This window comes from Phyllopteryx taeniolatus, chromosome 5 (assembly GCF_024500385.1).
Source record: "Phyllopteryx taeniolatus isolate TA_2022b chromosome 5, UOR_Ptae_1.2, whole genome shotgun sequence".
NCBI lineage: Eukaryota > Metazoa > Chordata > Actinopteri > Syngnathiformes > Syngnathidae > Phyllopteryx > Phyllopteryx taeniolatus.
The window spans coordinates 8,381,679-8,405,069 of NC_084506.1; the positions used below are offsets into that span (position 1 = coordinate 8,381,679).

Genomic DNA, 23,391 nt, shown 5'->3' on the forward strand with positions numbered 1-23,391 from the left:
GCACTCGAGCTGTCCTCTGTTGAGCGAGCCAGCGGGGTTAGAGGCTGGGCAAATGGCTGTCACCATAGTAACCAGATAACTTCCCAGGCCAGGCTCTGTCATGTCAGTCAGTCATGACAAGAAAAAGAACGCAATGTCCCCAGCCGCCTTCAAAGTAGTGAAACATGCAAACTTTGTTTATGGCACTGAGCCTGAATTTGGGACTATTCTGATAGCGTCAACACCTGCCAGTAATATTGTTAGATCCAAAAATGTGTTTTGAGGGAATAGCACCTGTCAGTGCATTCTGCACCACTGTCAGCTTGTCTCAATGCGCATATACACCATCCCCTTTATTTTTTCCAAGGGACAGTCTTGGAGTACAGGTGTGTGCCAGATCTGCTGTCTGTGCCCGGGGCTCCTGATGGCATCCAAGCCCCTGTGGTAATCAGCCCACTCCGCCTGCTGCTGCAGCCTGCCTGCCTCCTCCTCCTCCAGTGGCTTGTTTCAGAAACATCTGGTGGTTTACATGCAGCACACAACACCTGCCAGACGCCTTGCAGGCAGTGGCATCGCTCATACCTCCCGAGCCAGGCCCGACGTGGTGACAAAGGAATCACCCGGAATTTTAAAGACGAATGCAATGGAAAATGTGCGCAAAACTCGGCAAAGAGATGAAGAGATTTGACAATTTCAACAAATTTGATTTGCATGTGACCTCGCCTCTCCCCCAAAGTCAGCCCGGATGGCTTCAGCTTACGTTAATGACGACAAACGGTATAGAAAATGGATGGCTAGAATTGCATCATTTCCAAACGTTGGTAGTAATGCAAAGGCAGCTGGTCAATATCAAAAAAATGAAACAAAACACACCTATGTAGCATTAATTCAGTTTAATAATAGAAGCACAAGGCATTAACATAGTTGTTTTTTTTTCTTTATCAAATAAGATTTATAAAACTAGTGTGCAAAACATTGTCCTTTTATTCTTCTTCAAGGCTCTGCACCAGTGGATAGTCATAGTCCTTTTAAATTAAGAAATGCATAATTTAAACAGCAAGATGTAAGCATATACACTATATATACATTTTTACATGAACAGACTTGCATTTTGTCTCTCACTCAATTATAAAGAACAGTGAATCTTTTACAATCAGCAAGAAATTCCAAAGATAGACATAGAAATACATTTAAAAATAAAAATTTAGCAGTTTGGCAGATTTATTTAAAAGAGCTTCTTAGGGCATTTGGTTGTTTTAAACTGTTATAAGAAGACCAATTATGTTATAAGAAGACCAATTAGAAGTGTCATTTTAAAACTTGGAGCAGAACAGGACAGGACTGTACAAATGTAAGATCTGAACATGCAGTTTACCAGCAAATCAAAACAAAAGTATAAAAATAAATATTGTTGATCAAGTTATTTTTTGACTTACATAGTTCTTACTTTTTGTCTTTTCCCACCAAAAGGTGCACATAAATTGAGACAGAGGGCACAATTACCAACAAATTTGGCTGAATATTTTGCACATTCAAAGTTGATCTGAAAATGTTTTGTCGTCTTTTTTCTAAATACAGAGAAACATGAAAATCTTAGCGACCGAATAGACTCTAAATTCTTTGTGCTGACACTTTTTTTTTTTTACCAGTAGTAGTTCTCGGCATCTTAGTGCATTATACCACAATTTGTATTTGTTGTTTTCAACAAATTCTACAGAACTTCATCCAGTTTTTCGACTGATGAGCGCACACTAGTGTTTTTCAAGTTCGCACACATACAGCAAGTGGTCTTCTGGAGACTTCCCGTGACTCTTGCTAAGGTGAAGTTTGATGGCATGCTTAGTGGCAAATTTACGGACACAGAGCTGGCAGCGGTACACAGAGCCATTTCCACTGCAGTCTTCTTGTGGCGACACATATGACTCCAGGGGTGCTAGCTTCTCGGTGTGGGAGTCCCTGACAGTCTGTTTTGGCGAGAGCTTAGCCAAGTCCCTGATTCTAAAGCCGAGGTGAGCTTCTAGGTGACCAACATATGCTGCTGGGGTCCGGATCTGTGAGGCACAGTCGCTACAGAAGAATACAGGCTGACCGGAGTCCAGGTTCTTCAGGAACTTGGTTCTGCCTGTTCTTCTTAGCTGGTACTTGACATTAGCCAGCCAGTGGCTGATGGTGGTCATTGAGAGACCTGTGAAACGAGATATGTGCATTCTCTCCTGTGGGCTGAGATCATTGATGATGTATTTCCCCTCGGAGGTCTGTCTCAAGGTGGAGGCGAACTGTGCCTGCAAGAGGAGGAGATGCTGGGGGTTCCAGCTGGAGTGTCGACCTTTGCGTTTGTGACCATGCAGGGCTGCATCGTCATCATCGCATATTGAAACTAGGCCCTCAACTTTATCAGTGACCCGTGACCGAGACGCTGGTTTTGGGGCGGGCTGGGATTGTGTCAGGTTTCTCAGCATGTCTGAGATATCAGACAAGGCGTTCTCATGCAAAGGGCTGTTGGATGTATAGGGAGAAACCACTGTTAGCTGTGCAGGGGTGACAAGAGAGGAAGGTGATACAGAGGAGGCAGTGGATGAGGGCGTTAAGGGAGCTGACGCTGCAGATACCCTTTTCTCACCTTTCCCTTTTGTGAGGTCCATAGGCTGGTCATCACTGGACTGACAAAAACTATTATCAGCTACGGTTTCAGGCTTCTTGGTCTGTGAGGGAGGGGCGGCCACAGCGGCCCTCTCGGCCATGCTCTGGCTGAACCTAGAGAGCAGGCTCAGGGGATCTTGGTTTGGCAAGGAGGGCTTGGCTGCTTTCCCCAAATGAATGCTCATTACTGACTGAAGAGCACTTAGAGGATTGACAAAGGGCTGTTCAGGAGGAGTGTGGCCAGTGATGATGGCGGTGCTGCATGTTAAATCGGAGGCATGTGGGGATTTGACTGCTGTTTCTCTCTTGGTTTCTGTTGCCGGGGATATTCGGTCGCTTTGGATTCCCCTGTCACTATTGGCTGGGGTGACTGCGCTCAATTCCCTAGGTGAGTCAGCCTCTCTACCCTTATGCAATTCAGAAGCCTCACTTTTGCAGGGGGAGAGATGGTTTTCCCTTTTGGGAGACAACCGCTTCACCCTTTGCTCTACTTTTGCTACTTTCTCAGTCACTTTTTTCACTAAATCCTCCATTGCCTGGAAGTTGTTGCTGGGAAAGGGGGAAGACTGGGTAAGAGGTGGGCTAATTAGAGGCTGGTTGCTGGCGAGGGAGGACAACACTCCATCACCGCCGTTAAAAAAGAACTTCATTGGGGAGCGCTTTTCAACGCTACCCTGTTGCAGCTTGATGGCACTGGAGAACTGATAAGCTGCGTGAATGCTTGGATAGCCCCCCCAGCTTGGATTCCCACTCTGGGCCTTATTGATAGCTGATGTCACAGTGTTTTCCAGTGATTTTAGAATATCCAAGCCTACTTTAGGACCCTCCTTCAGGTCGTCTTCAGTAAGGTAGTTATACTTTGAGATATCATATTTCTCCTCATTCTCTGGATCTTCCTCCTTCCTGACTGAAATTACAATTTGTTTTTCATTTCCAAGGTCCTCTCGCTTTGTACACTCCTCCTCAACCTCCTCCCTTTTGATCTGTTTGAGAGGAGGAGATCTGGCAGGGGGAGTTGAAGAGGTTTGAAGAGGCGGAGGAGAGAAAGTGGAGGGTGCCAGTGGGACGGACTGAACTCGTGGCTCTGTAGGTGTGGTTACTCTCCCAGGGTTAGGGGAGGTGGCCTCAGGAAGCGTTTTGGCTCTTTTTCCTACAGAGTTCGTCACGCTCAGAAAGTGCCCAGTCACCATCATGTGGGTCCTCAGCTCTTGCAATGTATTGTGTGAACTCCCACACTCCATACATTTGAGGATCTGCAATTTGTTGGATTCAAACTGGCAGGCGTAGCTACCACCATTCTGGTGAGCATATCGGTTACTAGAAGCTGTGTAGGGGCTGGAAGAACGTTTTTGTGAGGGTTCACTCAAGTCTGAATGCAAGTGCTTAGCTTTTGGGGTTCCTTCTCTAGAACGTGGCGAGGCGGTGAGGTCTTGCCCCAAAAGTCCCCTTTTTTTAGAAGACAACATTTTTGTGGCCACGGGGGGCATGGGCTCCTTCAGAGGCACTTTCTGGTAGTGTTTGGTCTTGATCATGTGGACACTAAGGTCCTGCAGAGATTCAAAGGAGTGGCCACAGTACATGCACTTCAAAACCTTCTGGGCATCCTCTTTGCCCTCCATTTCCAAAAGAGACCGTTTGCGAGGCTTGGACCAGCGCTTGGCACCATTTCCTGTCTTATCCTGGTTGTCATCACGGTAGTGGCCCGTATCGTTCATATGCACTGTGAGCTCTACCAGTGTGTCGTAAGCAGCACTGCAGCCTTTGCAGCGGAACTTGCTGGCGCCGGTAAAAATGGAGCCAAACAGCTTTGGATTTTGCCTGTGGAGCTGGACTGTGCTAAAGAGGCTAGGCTCAGAATGGGCAGTATGACGACTCTGGTGGGGATTTTGTTGAAGCGTCTTTGCCACCGCTGACTGATGCCAGTCATAGCTGCTGCTGCTACAGCTACTGTTACTACTGGTGCTGTTGCTGCGAGTTGGCTTCTCTGTCGAACCAGATGGTGGCACCTGTGTTGGTTTTGTATTAAAGTTCAGCGGGGCCCACAGAGGACTAGTCAGGAAGCTGGAGTAGATGGCCTTCATATGTTCCAAAGTGTCCATACCAGTGGGAGGTGTCTTTGTGCCACCATTTAGAGGCGCTGTGCCCAAGTTTCCTTCCGTTTTTCTAGAAGGGCTGTCAAAGTCTGAGAGGCAATCACTGATCTCGCTCACATGTGACTCGCTGTCCATGTCTTGCCCTGACAGCTCTGCAGCCTCTACTGATTCCATGTCACATGCTTGGTCCTTGGCAGCCCTGACTCTTTTCTCCACAATCTCATCTTTCATGAGAAGGTCATCCTGAGGGGCTGAGGGCAGGTCGCTTGCTTCCGCCTCCTCATCCTCTGCAGGGCGCTTTGTCAGCTCCTCCGGAGAATAGGCTACGGGGCAAATGGAGACAAAGAGAGAAAGAACAAGATGAGTAAAATTGCAAGCAGTCAACACGCTGTGTTAGAATAACTGAAAAAAGTTTCTCTGCAATGTGTGCCCGAGGACTCCCCGGGATAAATGAGCCATCTGTGTGGGAGCCTTTAAAGCTGAGCTGAGAAATTACAGTCATCCCATTTCACCTCATCAACCGTTGAGGTGTTATTTTCCTCTAGGCGAGCCTGTATTTATATACTACCCCAGCCACATGGAACTTATGCCTCCCCTCGTTTCACTCCCTGTATTGGAAGAAAACAACAAAAAAAATGAAATATCTTGGCAAAAACATAATGCACCATTTTATTTATCTCAGGGCGCAACAGCTTGAAATGAAAACTAAATCTGAAATTAATGAAGCCCAATCTTACTGTGGCATTCTCCTCTGGGGTAATAAATGAGTTTGATCAACCTCCATCTGTCAGTTAATATGTCTGACGCCTCTTCATCTGCCCTTTTCTCTGATCACACACACTTACAGATGCTCGTAACAGCAAACGATGACGAGTTCCAAAGGAGGAATGCTTGACTTTGGTTGATGCAAGTTGCACAAGTCAGATATGCATCCTACAGTGGGCTGAAGAGTTCAATAGCTCTGTAAAATCTGCAGTTGGTTTCATGCTCCAAGTCTTTGTTTTAACTGCCATGGAATTGCAACACAGTATTTTACATGTGTAAAAGAAATCAAGGTATCAAGGAAGTTGAAGGCATTGAAATAGAAGAAGGACATCATAACAGCAGTGCTGTATGCAAGCAACTTGTGTTTGACTTTGATTGTGTATACTGTATTATAAACTGGGAAACTACGCTCCACTAAATGCAAGCTCATTCGTGACTAACTCAGTCTGCAACAGTGTGCCTGCACATTTTTGTGTACCTAATTCAACTATTTAGGCTAAACATTTAAAGTTGAAAAGTTGTAAATGTCGACCAAGTCTTACGAAACTCCATCCATCCATCCATTTTCTGAGCCGCTTCTCCTCACTAGGGTCGCGGGCGTGCTGGAGCCTATCCCAGCTGTCATCGGGCAGGAGGCGGGGTACACCCTGAACTGGTTGCCAGCCAATCGCAGGGCACATAGGAACAAACAACCATTTGCACTCACAGTCATGCCTACGGGCAATTTAGAGTCTCCAATTCAGGCATGTTTTTGGGATGTGGGAGGAAACCGGAGTGCCCGGAGAAAACCCACGCAGGCACGGGGAGAACATGCAAACTCCACACAGGCGGGGCCGGGGATTGAACCCGGGTCCTCAGAACTGTGAGGCTGACGCTCTAACCAGTCGGCCACCGTGCCGCCCTTACGAAACTCATAGCCTAAAAAGAAGCTGGGACTTTTAAGTTGGAATAACTTTGTTCACTCAGGAAGTCTAAATTCTGCATTTGAACACACAAACACCGTGACTAAATACTGCCCACGCACACGCACACACACAAACACATATCCACTCTAAACAAAAATGTCATAGCAGAAATAACTCTCATTTCCAGTGCTAACAGCCAATCTCCAGACATCCATGTGGCTGGCGCTGGTCTGATTTAGGCCCCGGGGGCAGAGTCAGTAGGCAGCTCCACAGTGCTGGGCAGCCTAATGGAGACCTGGCAGGTGCGGCCCACTCTCTGTCCTCCCAGAGATTTGGTTTGTCACCGGGTATCCATTACCTGCCATTCTAGGCTGATAGGCCTCGACAGCCCTGATCAAAAGATGTCATCGGGCCCCATTCCTTTGGCAGTCGGTGGCATGTCGTTTGCAAAAAGGGCCAAGCAGGGTGTAAATAAAATGACATGATCACTTCCCTGGCCCCTCATGTTCTGGACACAATTATGATAATGTGGAAGTGGAAGGGAGGGAGGGCTCTGGGAGGATGGAGAAAGGGGCGAGGAGTTAAATTGCTCACGCTCGGGCAAACACGCAAGGGAACATTGCTACCAGGCAAGCGACTGCCCACACCCTTTCTTTTTACTTTAGGTTCTCATCCGCTTCTCCTCTGGAAGGGATTGCTGTCAGATTCTCATTTGAAAGAGGAAATCCAGTCAGGATGAGGTAGTCACTGTAATGTTTTTGTATCCTCGCTAACTAGTCACAGATGTCAGCTTGTATCAGGCGAGGCTGCTACACCACTTGACCAAGTTGTCAGGTCACTTGTCTCTTCCCCAATAAAAAATTATGCTACATATCTCTGTGCATTGTCTGACAGGTTCATGCATCTAATGCTATAACCTATTTAATGTAATGGTGCCACATTTGCAAGTGTTCCCAAGGGTCTCTATGTGCTCAAAGTTTGTAGAATAAATTCAATACTTCTAGGACTGCCGCCCTTTTAATGTTCATTTGTCATTAGGCCTAAATTGCAGAGTGGGGGAGTGAAGTCCAAAAGGACGAGCTATAAAAACCTACAGCGTGTAGCTGTGCTCCTAGGCAATTTAAAATGCAAAACAAAAACCATTATGTCGGAGCGCTATCTGTTAATTTAATCCCCAATGACTGATAATCCATCACGTAGGGCGACAACCACATCCAATTATTCTCCCTGGCTTGACTGACAACAGAGGTGATTTATCAAGCTAATAAAAGGTGATGGGAGTATAGAGGCTCCCTTAGTATAAAAAAAAAAACAAGCAACAAAGATTATTAAAATAGCTCCTTGATATGTAAGCATATGGTCTAGGACCGATATGTGAGTTCCTAATATCGGGCTGCACAGGGGTCCCCAACCACCAAGCCGTGGACCGGTACCTGTCTGTGGGAGATTTGCTATCGGGCCACACAGCGTTACTGAACAAAAAAAATATTTATTGATCATCAGAGTCTGAAAGAAGTTTTAGTTTATAAATCAGGTGCATTCGCCAGTACCTCATGTTAAACTGTTGGTTTTGGTCACGTGACACACGGTACACAGTACACGGTAGGAAAAAAAAAAAAAAAAAGTAAGCCCACATGAAAGCAAACGAGTAAAAAAAAAAAACATCTTTGGAGAGCTTCTTCGGAAGGTGGAAAAGGCCAAATGATGAGACAAAGGAAGACGAGGCTATAACGTCCTAAAAAAGGAAGCTGCATTTCAGAGACAATATCAGCGGTTCCACTTAAAATCTTTTTTTTTCACTACACTTGATTCTCACGCATCAAGCTTGTGGCAATGGGCTTGCAAATAAGGAAAATGAAGCTGCAAGACTGCAAAAGAAAAACAAAAAACACTGAACGCTTTACTTCTATTTGTAACATCCGATCCTTTTGAAGCCAAATTTTCTGCAACGGTGCCGACCAACACAAAATTACAGAGTAGACTGAATATAAAGTACTCCTATTACCCCAAAATGTGACTGGCTCTTTGTAGACAAACAAGCGCAGTGCTCCTAACTAATTAGAAGCACAATGTTGAGTTGTATTCTTAGTCATTTGTTTATATTTGTTTCTATGCCGGTGGTCAAAATATTGCGCAACTTGAAACTGGTCTGTGGCCCTAAAACATTTGAGCATCACTGGTGCAGCAGACATAGACAACAGGCACTGTCTGTTGTTGTTGTTAATGAATAACATCCATCCATCCATCCATCCATTTTCCGTACCGCTCATCCTCACTAGAGTCGCAGGCGTGCTGGAGCCTATCCCAGCTATCTTCGGGTGAGAGGCAGGGTACACCCTGAACTGGTCGCCAGCCACATATAAAAAAAACAAAAAACATTCACACCTACAGGCAATTTAGAGTCTTCAATCAACCTACCACGCATGTTTTGGGCATGTGGGAGCAAACCAGAGTACCCATACAGGCACCGCGAGAACATGCAAACTCGACACAGGCGAGGCCAGGATTTGAACCCGGGTCCTCAGAACTGTGAGGCAGATGTGCTAACCAGTCGGCCTACGTGCCTCCATGAATAACATGTAACTTTAAAAAATCCATCCATCCATTTTCTACCGCTTATTCGAGGTCGAGTCGCGGGGGCAGGAGGTTTAGCAGGGACGCCCAGACTTCCCTCTCCCCAGCCACTTCATCCAGCTCACCATGGAGGCCGAGCTTCTCACCTTATCTCTAAAAATAATCCACAGATATGACTTAAACTCATTTCGGCCGCTTGTATCCGCGATCTCGTTCTTTCGGTCACGACCCACAGCCTTCCACAAAACACATGTAGACTGGTTGGGCGAACTCCCATGCACCCTCGTGGACCCTGCCGAGGGTGGTCCACTGTTCCACAGCCAGGACGAAAACCACACTGCTCCTCCTGAATCTGAGATTTGACTTCCCGACGGATCCTCCTCTCCAGCACCCCTGAACAGACCTTACCAGGGAGGCTGAGGAGTGTGATCCGCCTGTAGTTGGAACACACCCTCCAGTCCACCATCTTAAAAAGGGGGACCACCACCCCAGTCCGCCAATCCAGAGGCACACACTGAGTACACATCTTATGTGAGACACAAGAGCTGAGTTTAATATTGTGTGTTAAAGCAGAGGTGTAAAAATGCACAAATAATACTGAAAGCTTGTGTTCCTGTCAGGTAGCTAAGGTAACTAAAAGACTAGAAACAATATGAGTGCAGTTCTAGCAAACTATCACGACCATATTAACGTTTGTTAAAAATAAACTCTCTCTGACTCTGTCAATAAAAACAGGATTAATATTTGCAAGGGCGGAGTTTTTCATTCACTAGTTACATTTAGGAATGCAGCTGGACCTCATTGTTGTGTTGTGGCGTCGAAGATGCACACAGAAAAGTACATTTCACCTTCTCATACATGGCCTCAATTCCACCTCGTGTCTGTCAAAATAAAGTTAGTCAGTCAGTTAGGACAGCACCCTTCCTGCCCAAACACAATTGCACACGCACATGAATGCGAGCGATGAGGAAAGACAGTCTCATCTTGGCACGCAGGAAGCATTCCTGTGGAGTATCATTTACGTAAACATGAGGGCCGCTGACCAGGAGGGAGAGATGATCTGATAGAAACACTGCAGTGTTGCTCTGACAATCAGGAACAACAGGGATGGGGTGCTTCAGCAGGGAGGTGCTGATGCTCTCAATGTCTCTGATTCCATCCTATGGGTTAGTGGGCCCATCAAGCATTGCTGATAACACAGCAGTCTTTTTAGTGAAATATTTTTAGTGTTGAGAGTTACGATGAAAATGCAAAATAAGGAATATATGTGAGTGTTATGATTGAGTATACAGAGAACTCCCAAATAAGGATCGTCTTCTCTTAGAACTCATTACATTGCCGTCGTTAAATCCTAGTGCTTTTCTAAAATCAGTCCCTCGATGATCCAAGTGCTTGTTACTGCTGGGGCCTTCACAGCTGGGAAAACCATCTGGGGGCCAGATACCACCCAAGAGCAACGTAGTAAACAGGATGCATCATTAAAAATCCTACCTGGGTCTGGCTCAAAGTGCACAGTCTCTTGAAATCAAAACGGTAAGACCACATTGCAACATTAAATATAAATATAAATATTTAAGCAGCGGCTCTTGTACAGCAAAATTTGCTGATGTTATCTATTGTTTTATTAATTGCTTCAAATCATCCATCCATTTTCTTTTCTTTTCTTTTCTTTTCCGCTTATCCTCACTAGGGTTGCAGGCTGCTGGAGCCCCTCCCAGCTATCTTCGGGCGGGAGGCGGGGTACACTTTGAACTGGTCGCCAGCAAAGGCAGGGCACATAGAAACAAACAACCATTCGCACTCACATTCACACCTAGGGGAAATTCAGAGTCCTCAATCAACCTAGCATGCATGTTTTTGGGATGTGGGAGGAAACCGGAGTGCCAGGAGAAAACCCGCCCAGGCACGGGGAGAACATGCAAACTCCACACAGGCGGGGCCGGGATTTGGACCCCGTTCCCCAGAACTGTGAGGCAGATGTGCTAACCAGTCGGCCACCCGCCTTTAAATCATTTGAAATAAAATTTACAAATGTTTAGTCTTGTTTCTGAGTTTAATTACAACAATCACACAGGGAACTGCACTTTGTAGAAATAGCAGCTGGCAGAGGGGAGAGGAAGCTATCTACATGGGTGGTCCCTACGTACGGTAAAGATGACTGAAACTGCTTGAAAATGGTACAGAGTTTAAAGAATTGAACACCACAGGGGGTTGGGGGTTGGGGGGTGGGGGGGGGGGGGGGGGTGAGGGTAAAGCATTATTAGCGACTACTCTGTTAGATTTAAGCACATTTTCATCTTGGGCAGTTTTTTTCTACAGTGATAAAAGCATCATGAATAACTTTTGGAACTTCAAGTTTAAGTGAAAAGGAAGTTCCAGAGCGTTGCCAAGATGATGTTTGATGATTTGAAGGCAGGGCTCTGACCGCAGAAAAGTTCAACACTCGCACAACATGAAGTGTTTCCTAACATTAGTACAGTATTCTAATCCTGCACCCTTAAAGCAACATCAACGATGAGCTCAGAAAAATGCCCCTAAATGCAACAGAACAGGAAGTAACCTCCGTTACAATCAAACAAACCGCAAGCCACAAACATCAACCTCTTATATCAAATTTCCCTGCAGCCTCAAACTTTTTAAAAATGCATGAGCATGATCATAAATTTACTGTATACTATGTGGTACCTTCAAGTTGTTGGAATTCAACATTAATCGACCATTTTTGAAAGTTGATTTTGTAATTTATCTTCCAAAACTGAAATATAGGTCAGCTCACCTCGAACCTTTAGCTTTACTGAGGTCACACATTTTCATGCTCCACATTGGAATTGACTTTCAAGACTTCACTCTTGCAAAGACAAACGATCATGCAGTCTTTTGTCATTTGTTATTTGTGTGCACGTGTGTTCTCTACCCCCTGATGGCATTGTGAATACATTGTGTCCGCTGATTGTAGTGCAGGATGTGTGATACGGGAGATGGGAAAAACAGAGAGATTATTCTGGCCTCAAGCAAAGCTTAGGGCTGAACCTTGTCAATGTACCACACATGGGGGTGGGGGGGAGATAGGTGGACTCCGTGTGTGTGCGTGTGTGTGTGTGAGAGAGAGAGAGATTGGATTGGGGTAAACTTCGGATGATAATTTGGTTCTGGCTGGACCTAAGACGTCGAAGACAAAAAACGAAATGTTTCTCTGACAGGCTATGCCGCAAAACATATATTGCTTCTGCTAACAAGGCATTTGAAATAACTGCTGAAAATGAACCGTCACAGCTGTTTGATTTGTCACTGACGGTGTCGTGGTATATAATGCCTGACTTTGGGAAAGGCAGCGTGGGTTCAGCTCCCACTCTGCGACGGTGGGAAAAGAGTGAATGGTTGTCTCTGTATCTGCCCTTTGACTGACTGCCCACCAGTCCAGGATGTATTCTGCCTTTTGCCCAAAGTCACAAACCTGAAACGGAAACGCAACGAAACCGCTTTACAACCAAATGCAAAGTGCAACTGTAACAATTAGCCATCAGATTATTGTTGCATAATATGAACACGTCAGTCCCGCAGGTGACAAGAACTACTCCAAAAATGTACTAAAATTGTCAGGATACAGGCGCACTCCATTTACTGTCCACCACACGGACGAGCGCACCCACACATGCGTGCACACACATTGTTTAGTTTATAATACGCTTAACATAATGAGTGGAGAAATATCATTACCTTATGCAAATATAATTAATATTAAAACATTTCAAATTCAAGCCCAACAAGAAAAAAGATGGGCACGAACTGTAAGAACCAGATAAGTCCTTTGGTCTGCTTGTTTGCTCCCTTTATTTTATTCCGTTTGGTGCGGTTCGTATTCACATTGTACATTTTGCAAGTGAATTCTAATTTGTTAACAAAGTTGCGAGTGAATTCTAATTTGTAACCAAAGGCATGCATGTAACGATCGTTCCTCCCATTGGGCAGACATTACGACAAAACACAAGACCCGGAAATGCGTGCTGCGTTTCTTTTCTACAAATTTGCGCTTTTATTAAAGTTGTAAAAATAAAAGACGGACGAACCTGACATGCAGCATCTGTCGTTCCTCTGTCAAGACTCCAGTTAATATAATAGAGGCAGCCTAACTGACATAACAAAGAGCAGCTCATTCAGCGAAGGTTTTGCGACTTTCTGCTACAACAGTTATGATTAATTAACAGTTAATATACTTTTAACATGGCTCAGAAGCAAACAACATAACCTTTTGGAGCCAGCCAGTACTAGCACCACCGTTTGTACATAAACATGCAGGCGTGTTGTTGTTTTTTTGTTATTTATTTATTTTACTACTCATACTCTGAAGCTTCAGTAAACATGAGTTTGTGCGCGTGTATAAATGTCGACAACGGCGAGCAAGGGAAGCAAAGTGCTGCGCCGTTGCAAGATTCAATCCTATTGGCCGATGTCAAGGTGCGCTGCTGGAGGGTTGTCTTTCATATTGAAGATGGTGGATCAGGCGTGACGTACAACATTCACTATTATTATAAGCTATTGACTTGTTGGGTCGGCTCGAGGCCGGTTCGTATTCACACCACAAATACAAGACAAAACGTCCGTCTTGAAGCAGCTGTTTGGTGCGCACCAGGATTCGCTTGTGTGTATTCACACCTGTACAAAAGTTCCGGGTCAAGGGGGAAAAGAACTCTAGTTTGTTTGAAGCGGACTAAATGTGGCAAACTGTACCGTTACTAGCGATTAATCGAATGCAAACCGACATCGCGATGTAATAGAAAGCTATTTTCAAATTGCAACGGTTGCAATTGAAAACAAAAACAACAACAAAAACAAACAACTGTAACCGTGCCAAAAGAACAAGTTTCTCGTGTCTCTCATCTCTCTTTCGTCTCTCTCTCCCTCACACACACACACACACACACACACACACACACTTGCACATCCCCCGCCCCCTGTCCGCTCATCCAATCTCATCCCCCCAACCACTCATCCAATCACAAAGCACTTTCATATCGTCACACACTCTTCACGCTTCTGGAAAAAAACAAAACAAAAAAAACAAAAAAACAGTACTCCAACAAAACAAAGGCAACAAAATTAAAGTTCACACGACAATATGTTCACAGAGAGGACACAGAGGCGACTTTTTGATCAAAGAGGAGTAGTACTTTGGTTGTTTGGGCCTATTTTGGACTTAGGAAAGACGATGCGGCACAGCGTCAGTAACGTCTTACTATCAAAGCTACAAACACATAAGGGCCACACCACAAACTATAAAAGTATCACAATGCCATAGATGACAACCGCATGGCTGAAAAAAAATGACCACCAGTGGGTCAAGTGGGCCAAATACCACTCAAGAGGTATCGCTGAGCGACATGTTTGAGTTAAAGCTTCATATGACTTAAGTGTGTGTGTGATATTACTGACTGTAGATTAGTAGGTTTTATGTATGCACGTATGTGTTTATTCTACTGTCTGGATAAGTTTAATGCTTAAGAAGTGCAGTCCACTAGGTATCACGAACAGTTGGAGTGATAAAGCCATAGATTTGTTTGCATTGTAGAAAATAAATAAATAAATAAATAATCGCCTTTTAAATTGCAATCGCAATATTGATGGAAAAACGTTCAGTCCTAAGAAGACGCAGTGCACACAAAAAGTTGAGAGGAGAAATTTAAGAGTGCAAGGATAGACACACATGCTCGTAAGTAAGCCTGTCACGATAACAATTTTTTTAAGACGATATATTTTCCCCAAAACGATCATGATAAACGATACCGTTGTTTTTTTAATGCCTCTGAAATCATGAAAAATAAGGCCTGCCCTTATTATTTTTTATTATTTATTTTATTTTAGTTTTTGCTTTTAAATCAGTATTGTTGTTGTTGTTATTATTATTATTGTTATCATTACAATTGATTTTCTTGTGTCTCTATTAAATTGTTTTTCTTTACTCTGTGATATGGATCCCCCTGGGTCTGAAATAAAGAATAAAGAGCTGCAAGACTAGCCTGCTTTATATGGATGCTTTATCTTCTGATTATAATTGGTTCAGAAGCCCACACCGAATGAAAACTCGGTTCTAAACGCATCAATCAAAATAGGCCAATTACGAATGGAATTTCATTTGCTTTCACAGGGGTGCAATATTCCTTTTCCGATCAGAGGTAAATTTTCGCCATAAGGAATAGAGCGGGGAAAAGCTCTGTCTGCGCGCGCTTTGTCTCGACTTAAATGCGTGGTGATGTCATCGTTTACGCATGCAGTAAATATGGCAGCACCCGACGGAGCTCATATGCGACTTCATTCTCTAGCTCGCAGGCTAGCTCGTTAGCTCATTAGATTGTGGGCTAGCAAACACAACAAACAGTTAACTTTCTCTTAAGTGACCCTGTAGTGTGAATCTATGTGCCGCACATGGCGCAAGGCTGTGGAGTATTAGACAGAGGCAACACCGGCAAGAGTGTACCGGTCCGCCGGCGCTCCATGAGCCCACTCGCTGCTCATGACACGGCCGTCCAACTCTGTCAGCTCACTGCGTGATCAGCACGCCGGCTCACCACAACAACGACAATATTTAGAGTCTGGAAAAATAAAAAATATCTTGTCCATTTTATTTATCGGCAGTGGAGACTGCAATAAACATCCATCCATATATATATATATATATATATATATATATATATATATATATATATATATATATATATATATATATACACACACACACACAGACCTTTTCCAAAAAAAATTCATATCATGGAAAACTTTGTTAAATTCCATAATTCCATTCAAAAAGTTAAAACTTTCATAGATTATAGATTCAGGGCCCACAATTTAAACAATTTCAAGTATTTATTTGTTTATTTTGACATCATTTGGGATTCCAGCTCATAAAACCCACAAAATAAGGGATTAAAAAAAATTGACAATACTGTCAAGAAATCAGCCCAAATTTTGGAGGTAGGCCATAAATGTTTTAAAGTGAGTGTCACACACTAATCATCTACTAAACTCAAAGCAGCTGCCCAGGTGTCATTAAATTGCTTCGGTTTGGTTCAATTGTCTCAGTTGGGTTCAATATGGGGAAGAATGCAGACTTGACAACTGGCCAGAAGACCATCATTGATACCCTCCATAGGATGGGGAAGCCACAAAAGTTCATAGCTAAGGCGGCTGGCTGTTCACAGAGTGCTGTGTCCAAGCATATCAATGGAAGGACAAAATGTGGCAGGAGAAGATGCAACAGCAAGAGAGACGACTGTGGACTTCAGCGGATTATCAAACAGAGAAGATTCAAGATTCTAGCACAGATCCAGAAAGAGTGGAATGAGGCGGGAGTCACAGCTTCAAAACCACCACATTCAGATGCATCCGGGAGATCGGCTACAACTGTCGGGTTCCTCGGGTCGAGCCGCTTCTGAGCCAATGCAGGAAGCGTCTCAACTGGGCCAAGGAGAAGAAGGACCGGGCTGTCGCCCAGCGGTCCGAGGTCCTCTTTTCCGATGAAAGTAAAGTGTGCCTTTCATTCGGGACTCAAGGTCCGAGGGTTTGGAGGAAGACGGGTGGAGAACAGAACTCAATATTCAGTCATTATCCATTAATGAAAAAATGGGTCTAAAGATGAATGTCTGGAAAAGGAAGGGGTGTAGAGACAGGGACAACATAACCCTTTTCCCATCACACAGCTGCTGCCATGATTGCCTAGCAACGAGGAGGTGATGGATGCAGACTGAAGATGGATGGCCACCATAAATCTTGTGGCATAGGAGAAGGTGAAAGACACAAAACAGGCTTTTGTGCCAAACATGGATTTTTCCATTCACAAAACATTCTTTGCAGTAAACCAAGAGTGGTTTGTGCCTTTGGTGGTGTGGTGGTTGGACAGTTTAAACGGGTTTCACTTTCATAAGATTTTTTTTTTTTTCTTCTACTTTCAAGGTACTCTTTTACAATGCCACTTCATTCACACAATGATTAATGATGGTGATGTTGCCATGGAAGGAAAGTTCACAGCTCAGTCACACACTGATGACAGAGAAGGATTTTGATCAACTGGGAATTCAGTATGTTGCTAAAGAATACCTCAACAGGGCCATAGGGGAGTTGAGGCTGGACGCACAACCTTCAACATGAGAGATGACCGCTCTGTCTCCCAATTTGGGAAAGATTTCAATCGGTCATTCACAGCATTCAATTCATACCTACTGAAGACTGTACAGATAAACGTAAATGCATATTTCTATCGCTATTCCATGGTATTGCCTCTAACTGTATCAACAGCACTGTAGCGATAGAATGGTGTATTTTACTTACAGGCAACCTAAATTAAAACACATGGAACTTGATGCCCAGATGTGACTGGTCACAAACTCTCACCCATTTCCGAAAAATTCCTCCAGGGCCTGATTTGTGTTTTCTGAGATTACACCTTTCATATAGCAACTGTCCAATCCTGGAAGTGTAGTTTCGTTATAAACATCCCTGGGCTATCTGATTATGGTCTACTGCTGCAGCACTGGTGTCTAGTAACACTCAGAGCGAGAGCTCAGCCATCCATCACACAGTGAGTGTCTGTCTAAGGCTTTCCACCCTGCTTCTCCTCGTCCTGGCTCTCCAGTTACAGCCATACACGACCGGCCTAAATAATATTCTTCATGATAAATGGCACTATAAGCCTGGTATCCATCATTAATCTGATTTTTAAAGAAGCATCCATCTTTCAGAGAGCCTGTTAGGGCCACGGGAGAGCAGAGCAGCTCGGGTTCATTTAAAGGCCACGCTGCTGAGTGAGTGATACCTGTCAGCCCTGCTCATCAGGGAACAGCAAGCACACACACATACCACATTAAACACTGGCGCCATATGGTCGCAGACACACACCCACGCACACACACAAAGCCTACAATGTCTCACGAAGTTCAGCTTGTATATACTGTATATATTATACAAGTATACATCCATCCATCCATCCATCCATTTTTTGAGCCGCTTCTCCTCACAAGGGTGTCGGCGGCGTGCTGGAGCCTATCCCAGCTATCATCGGGCAAAAAAAAAAAAAAATCACACACTTGTTGGAACTGTATGCAAGTATATTATTTGTCCCCTACATAAAGATGTCTTGAGTCATTGAGGAACATTCTGTCACTCATCAAAACATTAACTTCGGGTAACTCAATCGTCTCCTCCTCCTTAGTCCCACTTCTTGAAGCTTTCAGAAACGCTTCCCAGAAAAATCACTCACACGGGAACATAAAAAAAGTATCCTTTCCTCGCACGTCGCTTCTCTCATGACTGTTCACCTCTTTCCCTATTTTTCCATCTTCCTTTTGTCTCTCCCTTTTTTTCACTCTCTCGGCCTACCCATCACCCCCCCCCCCCCCCCCCCCCACACACACACACACATCTACCTCCCTCTCATGTGTGTCTGCTAAAGCCAGTTTGATAAATGACAAACGTCATCATGTCAGAAGCGAAGGGCGGGTCAGTGATAAATGACTTTGTTGAAAAGGAAATCGGCTCTCTGCCATGGCGGGGCTATTCTCCTCCCGGATTGGGTTTCAGGCCCCCCAAAGAACAGCGCAGCTCAGTTTCCCCAAAACGAGCACACATCCCGCCAGGCTCTCTACCTCTGCGAGGACTGAGAGTGGATGGGGTGGTGGAGCTTGGAGTGCTACAGCGCGTCCCAATTGTCACTGCAGTGCAGCTGCATCTATCACAAGAGCAGCGGGACTATTTTTACAAAGCTCAGCGACTCAGTGCCCAGACAGCAGTCCCTTGCTGAAAACCTCGTCTGAAAGCACTGAAAGAGCGGCTGGCTAACAGTTTTCTATTTGTGACCCTGCACTTCTTTCTTATCCCAGAGCCCAACCCAATGGCCTGACATCTGTCAAATATGTGTTAAAAAGCAGAGGACGGCCACTTTACCACCCCTCTTTTCTTCTCCTTCTCATCAACCCCTGCACCAACAGCTCCTCCTTGTCCTCCCCCACTTTGCCTCGTCTCATCTTTTGCACTCACTTCCTGGCAGGGGTGGCAATGTTATCATTACCCGGGCAGGATTTATGGATTCAAAGCCCATGGCAAAAACAAAAAGGCATCTGTCAATACCAGTGGGAAACACTCTGTCAGCCTTCCTCCTTCCACTGGTGCTCACAGCCTCATTAGGTATGCACTTATCAGACACATAGATCACAGACGTGACTCAACTTCAACGGAATCCAGCCAAAAGACTTTCATTAGCAACAATGCCTGCAAGGCCCGAACATTCACTTCCACCTGTGAATAAAAGGAGGTGGGTTGTTGTTGAAAAGTCAGTCGGTTGACCCCTGCTGCTTCTGTAAGACCACGCTTCTCACAGATAAAACACCAGGTGGTCGGAGAGAAATGCAAACTTTACCTCATTTCACTTTACAACGTGGACACAACATGTGTGCGCAATGTGTGATCCAAGTGCTTGTATTTGTGTTCCTAACTTGGCAAATGGCGAGAAGACACAAAGTAATCCAAGCAAGTGGGCCGCGGTAACAAATACCTCAGCGCTTGTCTCCCCGTAGCACACACAGCATGATCCAAGCCAACAAATCAGAAAGTGGATGCCCCCTGATTTGCACATATGCACGCGCTCATGAGTGATGGCTGCCAGTCTGGCACTTATAAATCTGACCCTGCAGAAACAGGAGACTGTTACCATGGCGCATGTTCCAAACATGCCCCCTCTTTCTGTCACACAAAAACAATCACACGGGTTCATAGAAAAAAACATTTTTTTCTTAATGGTGGCTTCCGAGCGCAAAATATTTAGGATACTGTTAAGACTTCGGGGCATTCTGCAGACATACTGTAATGCACATGTTAACCATCTCATTGGGGTATGCGTGTACTTTCTCTAAATGTTGTACAGCCATTGCTGACTTTTTGTTAAGTTGGCAAACTATTGCAACTGTTGCGGCCCACAGGCATCGTCGGCAACAGAGAAGGAGGGGTCTTACTCGTACATTCACGTTTGCTCAGCTAGGTTACAAAGCCACCTGCCCCCGGTTGTTAAGAACACTCAGACGTGATGCAGGTACGCTGGCCCATTTGTCACCTGCAGCGCAAAATTGAGTTACAGCACAACCAACGGCGAGCGGCTCTGTGTAATATCAAGTTGATTACATCAAAGTGGTGGCAAACCTCATTCGGCCGGGCACCCCGAGCTTGTCATCTCCAATCACAAGGCCTGTCAGGACTCCATCAGCCTCTCGGCTAATTGGACGGATGCTAATGAAGCGGGCAAAACAAGTTTTCTACTGTGGAGAGACTCACTCAGAAGAAGGCAAGAGAGGGAGAGAGAGAGTGTGCTTGCGTGTGTGCTTGAGAGACAATGAGGGAGCAGAGCAGGGTGTGCGCTTGTGCGTGCGTGCGTGTGTGGCGTGGTGTGTGCGCGTGTGTGTATGGGGGAGGTAGATTTTTCATGCAAGTCTCAAGGTTGCAGTGGGCCGACTCTCCCCCTAAGTCCCTAATCAAGGCCCATCATCTGTCATCCTTTTCTTTGCTCTCTCTATCACCACGCTCTGTGCTGCAATCAATTCATCATCACCCTTTGTGTGCCACTGAACAGTTGACAACTTTATAACTTGCAGCTGCACAGGCTGACTGACAGGGGTGCAAGGGGAGTGTGAAAAAAATGAAGTAAATGGATGGATGAATGAATGCACAAAGAAGCGTGGTTTCGGCAAGAAAAAAGTTGTTTTCTACAAACACCAAACGATCCGTATTACAGCCCTTTTATTCCCTTTCATCGACAGACAAACAGCTGTGTAGCGGGCAGGAGCAGAGCGAGAGGAGGAGGAGGAACAAAACATCCTTCTCACTGATCTGAAATCAGAAAGCTTTCAGTCATTCTTTATGTGCTCCCCGCGGCCACTCTGAGCCGGTGAGCATGTACATTAGGCTGGGGCATTTTGATGAAATAAAAGCCTGGGCCAGCTTATGGCTAAACAGAATGGGAACACTCACTCAGCCTGTCTCTGATTGACCATTAAAACCATTGATGAATGTGCCTGTCAGGGTGGAGACAATTAAATCAAACATGAAACAAAGCCGTTGTGGCGGCCCGGTCTGACAGAGCAAACCCATTCCTCCCCTCCATTACATAGCACACAGCTCCTTTTTACGACCCCCTTACCCACTCCTCCCACCTCCCCTGCCCACTGTGTGAGTGTGTGTGTTCAAAGTGAACCGGAGTGTGGTGTTTTCAATGTGTGTGCGTGTCTGTGACGTTTCAGGCCAGGTTCATGCACACGTGTACTTTTAAAAAAGCACATGTTTTGGCCAGTTGGGTACATGCTAATGACTTTTAGGAACACTTTGTTCAGGCTGAAGACTTTTCAAAGTACAGTGGACCCCCGGTATGGCCAGGGGAGAGGGAACAGGCCCAGCCGCAAATAGCGAGAATCGGCGGATAAGTGACGCCCATTAGAATTGCATTCCGATTATTATTTTTTTTAACCCCACAAATTTGTTGAATAAGCAGGGGATATAGCGTTTTGGGGTTGTCCCCCCCCCCCCCCCCCCTAAAAAAAAAGAGACAAAAAGGGACAAAGAAAAAAAAAAAGACAAATTGAAAAAAATATGCAAATAGGTGACGGGTGCCGAACCACGAGTACGCGGGGGTCGGACGGATACAATGTCACTGTGGTCACCGCTGTCTCCGTGTTAGGGATGGGCAAAATAATCTGCGGAACAAAAATGCTCTTGATTGTCCGTTAAACACGTCTTGGATTGAATTGCGCCAAAAAAGTGAAGAGTACAACTTGGCTGCAACCAGCAAAGGTGCCACTGATTCAAAATGGACTAGTTTGTGCTCCAAAGAAGAACAACATAAGATCAATCAGCTAAGGGAAGACGAGCTACATCCATGCGCACCTACACTACCGCACAACTCTTGTGGGCAGCGTGATTATGCTCAGCGCTCAGATTTCGTCCATCTCAAACAAATACAAAAATAACGGCTATCCATCCACTTTTATACTAATCCTCCCAGTTGATTTATGGAGAGAGGTGGGACAAACAACCATTCGCACCCACGCCTAAGGACAATTTCAGTGAACCAAGTATGCGTTTTTGGAATGTGGAAGGAATCCATAGTACACCGAGAACATGTAAACTCAAAACAGGAGGGCCAGATCCCGAATTCAAACCCTCAACCTCAGAACTGTCAAGACGAAATTGCTCACCGCTAACCCACTTTGCTGTCCACAAAGAATGCAGATTGTTAAAAATAACTTTCAAATAAAGGTTTTCCTCATACTTGATCACAGTACTTGAATCAAATACCAATCAAATGTTGTTGTGACTTTCTTTAGGTATTTGATTGGTTAAAATGGGAGTCAGGGGCTATAGCGCCACCTGTTGTTTTAGCATGCACTTGACAGCCTGTAAATGCGTTACTGATGTGTAAGTACATTTTGGGTTGTGGTGAGTAAATAAGGCCCTAAATAAAAGGGAAATCAAGAACATGTGGACCTTGCCTCGGTGTGAAATCCCCTCACTTTTTATTTGTATTTTTTTTTTTGTGAGTCACTTTACCATCAGTGAGTGTACTAGTGGGGAGGCTAAAAATAAATAAATAAATAAATAAATAAAGTACGCAGATCCTTTGAAAGTGGTTTAAACGTGACGTCAGAGGCCTGCAGCACATGGTGGGAAGTGATTTTCTGATCCAAATCGGGAGGGAGCACATCAAAGCCGCGTGACAGCCAATCAATCAACCGTCAAATCGGACATGGCAACTGTCGATTATGGCTCCTTCCAGCCCACGAAAGCCCCATTGTCTGCTCCAAAATTGTTTATCTTACCCAGAGAGAGAGAGAGAAAGAGAAAGAGAAAGAGAGAGAGAGAGAGAGAGAGAGAAGGAGGGAGGGAGGGAGAGAGAGAGAGAGAAAGAAGGGCACAGATACGACTTTGTTTTTTAGCTTGTGTAAAGAAGTTATGTCTATAACGCTATTATTACACACACGAATGGTAAAGACGCTCAATAAGTCTTTGTCAGCGGACTGTAAAATGTCATGGAAAAAAAAAAAAAGCCAACGTGAGGCGCTTCCAAGCTATTTTGACACATGCGTGATACGTACCTGGCGCGCGCTTGGGCGCCTCTTGTTTCCTCCGTGGCATTTGTGAGTGTATTTGCGGGGATTTCCGCCAAACTCCTCCTTTTTTCCCCTCCACACGCGACAAAGCCACTCGCCGTGTTCGGAAAGATCCACCTTCCGCTCAGAGAGAAAGCTTCGCGCCTCGGCACAACATCGAGGAGTCCGCCGGAGAGCGGAAAGTCATCAGTGGCGTGTTTTCGGCTGTGCACACGCTCGGACACGCGACACGCTCAGCCTTGCGTCCAAGCAGCTCGGCCGCCTGCACTGCTAAAAAAGCCAACTTGGGGGGGGGAAGAA

The 23,391-nt window shown here is 45.1% G+C and overlaps 1 protein-coding gene across 1 annotated transcript; it reads right to left on the minus strand.

The window, feature by feature from the left end:
• Positions 1-857: 857 nt before the first annotated feature.
• On the minus strand, positions 858-23,331 carry tshz3a (teashirt zinc finger homeobox 3a). Its single transcript, XM_061773658.1, has 2 exons — positions 23,077-23,331; positions 858-5,035 (listed from the first exon to the last, which is right to left on the minus strand). Exons 1-2 carry the CDS (start codon positions 23,114-23,116, stop codon positions 1,731-1,733), a joined length of 3,345 nt encoding a protein of 1,114 aa, XP_061629642.1. The 5' UTR covers positions 23,117-23,331; the 3' UTR covers positions 858-1,730.
• Positions 23,332-23,391: the final 60 nt, after the last annotated feature.

Coding starts and splice junctions, on each gene's coding strand:
- tshz3a (XM_061773658.1), bottom strand. CDS start 23,116: ATGCCACGGAGGAAACAAGAGGCGCCCAAGCGCGCGCCAG. Junction 5,036..23,076: donor GGCGCCCAAGCGCGCGCCAG/GTACGTATCACG, acceptor TTTGCCCCGTAG/CCTATTCTCCGGAGGAGCTG.